At 42.1% G+C, this 8,986-nt stretch overlaps 2 protein-coding genes across 2 annotated transcripts in view; one reads left to right on the plus strand and one right to left on the minus strand.

Moving 5' to 3' along the window:
* Positions 1 to 7,923, minus strand: part of LOC103903381 (Fanconi anemia group D2 protein) — a 57,810-nt gene extending 49,887 nt beyond the window's left edge. The window contains exons 1-7 of the mRNA XM_009284576.2: positions 7,839 to 7,923; positions 6,943 to 7,077; positions 6,262 to 6,329; positions 5,269 to 5,372; positions 4,646 to 4,709; positions 3,488 to 3,540; positions 917 to 995 (exon numbers count right to left, since the gene is read on the minus strand). Of these exons, the coding sequence (XP_009282851.1) occupies positions 917 to 995; positions 3,488 to 3,540; positions 4,646 to 4,709; positions 5,269 to 5,372; positions 6,262 to 6,329; positions 6,943 to 7,077; positions 7,839 to 7,917 (582 nt within the window). The 5' untranslated portion in view covers positions 7,918 to 7,923. The remainder of the gene's footprint in view (positions 1 to 916; positions 996 to 3,487; positions 3,541 to 4,645; positions 4,710 to 5,268; positions 5,373 to 6,261; positions 6,330 to 6,942; positions 7,078 to 7,838) is intronic.
* Positions 7,924 to 7,980: 57 nt separating this feature from the next.
* EMC3 (ER membrane protein complex subunit 3) overlaps positions 7,981 to 8,986 on the plus strand; it is a 7,110-nt gene continuing 6,104 nt past the window's right edge. The window contains exon 1 of the mRNA XM_019473437.1: positions 7,981 to 7,995. Coding sequence (XP_019328982.1) covers positions 7,981 to 7,995 — 15 coding nt within the window. The remainder of the gene's footprint in view (positions 7,996 to 8,986) is intronic.

Consider the following 8,986-nt stretch of genomic DNA (forward strand, 5'->3'; position numbering starts at 1 on the left):
TACCAGCTGCGTCAGGAAGTTGTCTTCCACACACTCCAGGAACCTCCTAGACTGCTTCCTCTCTGCCGTGTTGTATTTCCAGCAGACGTCCGGGAAGTTGAAGTCCCCCACGAGAACAAGGGCTAGCGATTGAGAGACTTCTGCCAGCCGCTTGTAGAACGCTTCATCCGCCCCTTCATCCTGGTTGGGTGGTCTATAACAGACTCCCAGCAGGATATCTGCCTCGTTGGCCTTCCCCCTCATCCTTACCCATAAACACTCGACCATATCATCATCACAATCGTTGAGCTCTACACAATCGAAACACTCCCTAACATACAGGGCCACCCCACCGCCTCTCCTTCCTCGCCTGTCCCTTCTGAAGAGTCTATAGCCATCCATTGCAGCACTCCAGTCATGAGAGTCACCCCACCACGTTTCTATGATGGCGACTAAATCATATCTCTCCTGCTGCACAATGGCTTCCAGCTCCTCCTGTTTGCCGCCCATGCTGCGTGCATTGGTGTATATGCACTTGAGCTGGGCTATCGATTTCGCCCCCGGCATCGGCACGCCACCCCTAAACATCTCCTGTTTAACATATCCAACATCTGTTAAAATTAAACAAGAGGGGATTGTAACTTCCTGCCAGCAACAGCTTTAAAATGGGGTCACCCATGTGGATACGTACACACAGATAAAAATTTATGAAAAAGGAGACTTAGAGTCAGGGAAGAAGAAAAATAACAAAAGGGGATGTTCAAAAGTCACTGAAGGCGATCATAATAAAACAAAAAGAATTAAATCTCTCCTTCAGCATGTGAATATGAAAACAACATCAGTTCTCATTAGCATAATAATTTATCTCATCCCACCTGAGAGGTGTTCCAAAGTTGACTGAAAAAAACCATACATGTGATTGCACATCAGTACCCACCTGGCTGTCAAGAAGCCTGTCAAGCCATTTAAACTGATTGATGATGAGCCGGGGAAAATTTGTTCCAAAGGTGCCCACGCTAGAACAGCAGAAAAAGTGAAACACAGGTTAGTCAGACCTACAGACTCACTCAAAAGCTTTGCTGCTGGTCAGCACGACCATGAGATGCAATTCAAATTAACAACTATCAAAATCGTAACACCCCTGCAGATTTTGGCACCGTCTAGGGAGAACCCTACTTCTTACTTGCTATACACACAAAGCAGGGATACTGCCGGCCTGTTTCAATACACTACCAACAACACCACCCTAAGTTATGGCACAAAAATCAAAGCGTACAATGTGACCTTACTTCAGATCTCCTGTGCTACCATGAGAGTGGCTACACTAGCATAGGCTAAGCCTCCTTTGAGCCCAGTATCCCCGTCCCCAACTGTAGTATTAGATGCTTTTGGCTAAGTTTTATCCTCCGTTGATTTCCCTAAGCCTTATAAAAAAGAAAAAAACCCACAACTGTGTGTAATTTCTCACCTCTACATCCTGCAATACTGAATTTGACAGGGTAATTATGCATAATCTGAAAAAGTACTTCTGCTTTTTTTGTTTGCTGCCTTGCATAGTTAGAAACAGTGGTTAAACCTTCCTCAATTACCTTTGCTAAATCTTTCTTGCTTTTACAGACATCTATCATCTCTCTGCCAGTCATCTCCTTGATGAGGAGGCAGGCAGAATTCTGTTTTATTTAGAATATTTTTCCCTACTCACACAGAAACTGTTTACTATATTTTTTTGACAGCCTGACCAGAATTGCATGCAACATTCAAAATGTGATTGTACCATGCATTTACAGTGACATGATGTTTTCCATTTTGTTCCCAATTCCTTCCCTAATATTGTTTGCTGCTTTGACTACTGCTAAGCATGGAACTGATACTAAAAATAAGAAACAAAAAGAAGCACCCATACAAGATACCTTTCCTCAATGAAAACACCGAGTTTGTCACTGTATTTATACAATCAGGATTATTTTCAGTCTGATTTTTTAACAAAACAAGGTTTACGCAGCTGTACTAAGATGCCCTCCCTCTCCTGTAACTTCTGGTCACACTGATCTGTGAGCACATATGTATTAATAAATTGGCTGTTGCCAAATCGCATGGATAAACCAAGTTCTCCCTACCCTTCAGCTGTACTAATGCCCTCCCTCTCCTGTAACTTCTGGTCACACTGATCTGTGAGCACATATGTATTAATAAATTGGCTGTTGCCAAATCGCATGGATAAACCAAGTTCTCCCTACCCTTCCTACAGCAGGTCAATAAATTGAATGTCCTCTGTCCAGGCATCAACTGGATTAAACCTGTAGAGGTCTGATAGGTCTATGCTTTTACGTCATATTTGGGAGAAATTGGCCAGTCAGTACAGGTGTGGTTACAGACTAGCTGTAAAGAATGTTGTTTCTTGTCCCATAATTAAACGAAACAAAAAACAGTAGGAAGTCCACTGAAAAAAACCCCGTTGTTCTTCACAATTAGTTTTAGATTAGATTATCCTGGAAATTGTTACCATAAATTGTTACCTCACTTTTCATTTCCTTTCTCATTTATGAACATGCTGAACAACCCAGATCTCCGTGGGACCATCCTCCTTCTACTGCAAAATGGACCGCTTACTTCTTTTCCCCCCGCCCCCATTTTTAACTGGTCATTAACACATAGAAAAAACTTCATTCTTCTTACTGTTTGATAGGGGACAAGTGTAACAACATCCATTTTTAGGACTTACTAAAGGGTTCACAGCACAATTAACAGCTTATTGCTTTTACATCCAAGATCCTTTAGAATTCTTGAGTGAAAACCATTCAGTCCTTGTGACTGACTGTGTTAAACCCTCCTCTAACAAGATTTCGGTCTGAGACAATTTCTCAGACTCAACCTCTGTACAGCATTTGTATCCTGCTTGATACTCAGCACTGAAACAAATACTGTATCAGGAACAGCCTCAGCTTCCTTCTATCCCTTGACCTGCTCCACTAACTCCATAATGAGCATCCAGGGCACTGGAAAAAGAACTTAAGTGTTCAAGTCTTGCCTATGTTGCGCCTCAAGACCTCTCACGCTGCTATGGTGTTCTACATTCAAAAACCAACAGGTGCTTTTTCTATTTTCCTTGTTTGAACACAATCTGTATTTTTAAAAGGAGGTCTGTTTGCACCTAGCAGCCTCCTAAAACTCTGCCAGCCACTTTCATCTTTTTTTAAATAATGAGACACTGCGTAGTCCCTCTGCTGAAATACTTCCAAAGCTTGTGCCAGTAGCTACGAAAAGCATAATGAATCATGAGGTATGTCTGTGTTTCAGCTTCTATAAATTTGTCTTCTGCTTTATGCACCCACAAGTTTAAAGTTATGGAACCTCACAGATAATTTTACACATGTATGAAGAAAAAAAAAAAAATCAGTGGAAACATCCATTCAGGTAAATTTGAAGTAACAGTTAAAGTCAAACAGCTGGTGATTGTCCAGAAGAAGAAATTTCATTTCAAGGCAGAGAGAAGACAGTCTATACTCACATGTCAAAAAAGAATTCGGGGATCTTTTCCAACAACAGCGTTATGACAGCAGGCTAGAAGAAAGGCAAAAAGACAGTGTTAGGATGATGATTTACTGCTTGTGCTGTGGCATTGCCACCGAAACTGATCTTTCACAAAAGATGAAATATGCACAGAGAATAAAAGACTCAAAAGGACAAATAAAAATATTTCCTGTATAAGAATTCTCTTCCCTAATGCCAGAAAGGAGGCATACAGCCTGCAAGCTGAAAACCACAAATGCTGAGAGTGATATAAGCTATCTACATAATCTAATAGAAGCAGAGCATACGGGCAGGATGTACAACTCCTCTGGGCCAAACGAAGTGCTCTTTCTCAGACCCAGCCGAGTTGCTTTTCACCACATCGGAATCTAAAGCATCAACTTTAGATAAGTTTGAAAACAGTGCCCACATGCTCTTGCCATTCCCTTCGCAGGTCTAACTCTTCCCCCCTTTAATCCTGGCCCAAATGCAATTCTGAAAATGTATTTAAGACAAGAACTTTTAAAACATTTTAATTATAAGAGGATTTAAATCCACAACTGCTCTAAGGTTTCCCATGCCTTGGTGAGATATCTGTCATCTTCAACTGACACATCTTGATGCAACTTGTATACAACTTAACAGAACTTGTTTTCGCCAGCAGGTTGCTCAGCATCTTGCCCATTTTTAAACACCTCCAAGATTCAAATTCCTCTAATAATGGAGTTTCCATCACCTCTCTAGCCTACCCGTTCTAGCACTTAAGGAAAACATTCTCCACAGTGAAAGTGGTATATCCTATCAGAATTTCCCATGGCTGACCTGAGCCATCATCTCTCATCCTGCCCCTGTTCACCTTTGAGAAGAGTCTGGCTCTGTTTTCTCTACACCATGCAACTAGATATTTGAAGACCACAAGATCTCCTTTAATATTCTCTTCTTAAGACTGAACAAACCCAGTTCCCTCTGTCTCTTCTTGTATGCCATGTGCTCCAGGCCCTGAGCATCTTTGTGTCCCTAAAGAAACAAGAAATTGGACACTATTCCAGATACAGCATCTGCTCACAACCAGTTCTATTAATCCTCTACTTACGTAAGCAAAAGGATCCCTAAATAAATCAACAGCACTGTAAAGAGCAAACTAAGGTGCCCATACCTGTAAGATCTTAATTCCAAGAAGCAGTTTCATGAGGCTTTCACAATATGAGTGCACCAGAGTCCTGCAAGACGAAAGATTCCACTACAGTTGTAATAAAAAAAATGTTAGGAGAACAGGCTGTAACTCTTTCCATTACTGTTTGGTTTTTTTTTTTTAAAAAAAAACACTTACAACAACTTATGGTAACGTATGGTAACCACAGACACAAAAAAAAATTTAAAAATGTATTTTAGCTCTGAACGAGCTTACTCTTTACAAGACTAGTGTGAGCTGGAAATGCAAAAGTCTGTGGTTAAGCTGTATCTCCTGGAAAAACTGTCAAAAAACAGTTGACCTTCACCAGCCCTGTCAATTTTTTTTTTTGCCCCAGTATTTGGTTCTTGCCATAAAATGCCATGGAGCCCAACGCATGCCGCAGGCAGCTAGTAAATTCTGTGACTTACCACTTTAAACTTACTGCTATTAAATAGCAACGTATTACACTAGCCACTTGTGTATAAGAAACAAGTCTTGTTGTGCATCAGCTGGAGCTATGGCCTTTCCCTCCACTCTGCTCAATGTTACGTGACATTTGAGACCGGCTCTGACTGAAGGGGAAGACAAAATACACTTTCTCTGACCTCGACCCCTCAGTCCGTATGGGAGTGCACGGCAAGAGACAGTTCTTGAACTGGTTTCTGTCCTTGATATGAGATTCCAAGCCGCTGATAAATTGCTTCACAACCTGCAAAGCAGAGAGAAGTTATCCACCTCCTGAAAAGACGCCCCGATCAACTGCTGTCTCTTAGGATGCTCTTTGAGAGCAGATGATGAGAACAGGGAAGAGGTAGCCAGGGAACTGCAGACAGACAGAAATTGTGATGGAAGGAAAGCTGGATAATAAATGAACTCTAGTCTAAACCATTTCCAAAAGGAAACGCTAGTTGTTCTACAAAATAATAAAATACAAAATAAAGCAAGTGTCTCACATTTTACGTTGATTTAAAAGGGCTTTGCCTTTCTTCCTGTTCAGCTGAGACAGCAAGATTTAATGTGACAAGAGCTGCACCCAAAAAATATTTGCAGGATTCAAATCACTGGCCTCAGGACTTTCACACTGGGCTTGTTGACTGGAGAGGAGCACCACATTGTGGCAGTTTTAACGCTGCCAGCTCCCAGCCAACACAAAACCAAGCACAGCTTCCACTAGAAAGTTAAGCAAATGATTTTTCTCCCTTAAGAGTCTGTGTCTATTGAATAATATTGCCAATTAATTACTTCAACAGGGCAAGGTGGTGGAAGTGCAGCACTTTTGCTTGGAATTATCCAAAACCAAACTTGGAGCATGCATGCCAAGGCTGGTTTAACAGAGGCACATGCTGGTCACCTCTATGTTTGACTATTCAGACATAACAGCTGAGAAAAGACAGATACAGCAGAAGGACAACGGGACCAAAAGGCTGGGACGGCAACATTGAGAGAATTAGAGTCTGGACCACAGAAATCCAAGATAAGCTACTGCGTTGCATACTTTTGTATGGGACTAGCAGGGACAGGCAGCTCCATTTGCATCTTTTGCTACACAGCAAACAGTTTTAAAGCTGGCTCCTGCCAAAGCATAGTCCGTTACTTACGCCTGGGTAAGTAGGGTGCTTCTCCAGGGCCAGGCAGAGCTTCTTCTGGAAAGCCATTTGATCTACAGCTAAGGAGAAAGTTTAAAAAGAAAATAAAGAACCAGACACATTTTATCCATACAACATCATAACAACAGCTACGCTAACTACAGGCTCTCAAGCCCATCCACCAATACTTCTGTGTTTGCTCTGTTGAGAAGTCCGGTTAGCAAAAGCCTGAGTGGTATCGCCGCTTGTGCTTTCTCCAGCCCGGGCTGAGAGTAGCTAATAGCATTAAAAAGGCTTAATACACGAATTCCTGAAGGCCTCGTCTGGGCTGAAAGGCAACATGACATGTTCGTTTTCCTGTTTCAGAGTTCCTGCCTCTGTAACTCAATACTGTAACCGCAGATGCAGTCTAATCCTATTCCAGATACCTCCAATAATCTTTCAGAAGTCTTTTGACTTAGCATGCATACACCCAAAAAGCTGGTATAATGAGTTCAGGTAATGCAGTTCAGCAGGAACTGTGCAATTCAAGAGGTATATAACAAATAAGAGGCCAGATGAAGGTTTGCTTGAACTTTGGAACAAGCTGGCTCAAGCATTTTTGCTCTGCAAGTAAAACGCATCTTTCCTTTGTACCAGTCATCTTTGCAGGTTTTCAGACACAAGCAGAGAGGGCAAGTGTAACACCCATACCTATTTCATTCTGTCCCTCCCCAGCTTTCAGTATAATTCCTGATGTTCTAAGGAGCTCTTCAAAGACTCCCTCATCCTCCACTCCACCATGGGCAGAGGACTTTTCCTTATCAGAAATCCGCGACTTCTTTGTTTCTGAGAAAACAAGACATGCTACATCAAATATACTCTGCAATAAAAATAGCAAGGATCCTTCATATAAACAACTAATTCAAAATTAATCTTCTAGTAAGAAATTAGAGGAACACAGGAATACACTTATGGAACCAGACCAACAAACCGTACTGCTATTTGACAGCAGTCATTAGCTGACTCAGATGCCAATGCGCAGATCCTATAAAGCAGTTACCCCTTCAGCATGACACCAGAAAGGAACATTTCTTGCTCACCCTTTTTAGTGATCCATAGCCAAAGACAGTTAAATTACACCTTCAGTGGCTTACTCCTGTGGGAGACATATCCTCTAACAGATTATGAGCAACGCTAGAGCACGTACTTTCCTCTGGCCTGAAAAGCACAAATTTAATATAGGTTCTTCCACCAGACCTGTCTCTTAGGTATCCACTCATAGGCTAAAGCAAAAAATAACTATCTTCTCTCCAGCTAGAGAGGTTATTTTGGTTTGATTTATAGATACCAGTTTTGATCAAATGTGATTAATCTGCAGACTCTGAAGGCAGTGAAGCTCAAGAAGATAAACACTGATCAAAGGTATGAGAACAGAAGGACTGAGAAAAGATATGGCGCTGCTTTTAGCATTGTTGTTTTATTGTGATTTATTAAAAAAAGTGTTTTGTCATTAACAATTAGCATTATCAAAACTGTCATTTTGGCCTTCTCCCTGCCTGGGAGCTGCTGCCTCTACCAACGGGTCTCCACTCCCCGTAAGATCATACCTGAGCACCTACTCGGCAAGTCTGTCTTGCAGCTCTCTCCAGACGCATCAGCTTTTGACAATTTCCTTTTTGAAACCATGGTTACAAAGCCTTTGTTGTTGCCTATAAAAACGCAGGAAAAAGACAAGCGAGCAAAGGAGACATGACTTTAATTCAGGTTTTTTTAAGCAAATCTAGCATGTATTAGTGAATAGTAAAGGGAAATGCTCCAGAAGCTGAAATTGCTCAAAGAAAAGCAGATTGCCTGGTTAACGAGTATCACACCACATTTTTCTGCTGTACAGGTTGAGACTTTAGAGCTTGTCATAGCACAATACATCACTTTCCTAAAATTCAGTTCCTCATAAAACAAGACTTAGCTTTTCTTTCAGATGCCAGGCAAATTAAATGGCAAATTAAACTGAGTAACTAAGGGGTCTCAGATGGTATCCGCTAATCTAAACTTGTGATCCTCTCCCCATGCCCAGAGAAAGCTACAAAGGGTTAGCAATTTAGTATTCACGAGCTCAACCACGCTAGCCGACCCGGTTCACGTTCCTAACCCAGTTAGGAACTGCAAGAAGAGTTCTGTCAGCACAAATCTCCATCCGACTTGTCCTCTTTTGGTGGGTGGCAGCGATTAAGAAGGAAAAATTAATCTTGGCTCACCTTTAAAACTTAAAAGTTATTAAAAAAAGATGCTTGATCATCTCATGCTAAATTTCAACTATTTGGCAGAGGCCATTAAAATGAGTTACATAAAGTATCAGAGTGGAAGCAGAACAATTCCCCCAAAAAGTGCGATGAGCCTTTAGCAGCTCTTCTGGACCCGAGGTGCAGACTGACGGGCCAAAGAGGAGCACTCGCTCCCGGGTGGTCCTCTCTCTATTACACCTACCGCCAAACGCTTGGAAACTTCTGCGGCAGCCAGCTTACCTCCCCTGAGCACTTACAGGGCAGTACGGGGTACATACAAGTTTCGCCACCTGTAGCTTGGCTATATCGGCTTCCTCAGCCAGGAGAGGCCAGCTGGATCCCGAGAGCAGGCTAGCGTTCCAGCAGGCAGTCAAGAACCCGTTTTAAAGCCGGTTTTACGCTCTTGACAACGAACAGCCGGATTTTGCCCGAACGTGGCTCAGAAACGCCGTCCCAAAGCACACCGGCCCCGG

The sequence above is a fragment of the Aptenodytes forsteri genome, unplaced genomic scaffold (assembly GCF_000699145.1).
Source record: "Aptenodytes forsteri isolate BGI_AS27 unplaced genomic scaffold, ASM69914v1 Scaffold53, whole genome shotgun sequence".
Classification (NCBI taxonomy): Eukaryota; Metazoa; Chordata; class Aves; order Sphenisciformes; family Spheniscidae; genus Aptenodytes; species Aptenodytes forsteri.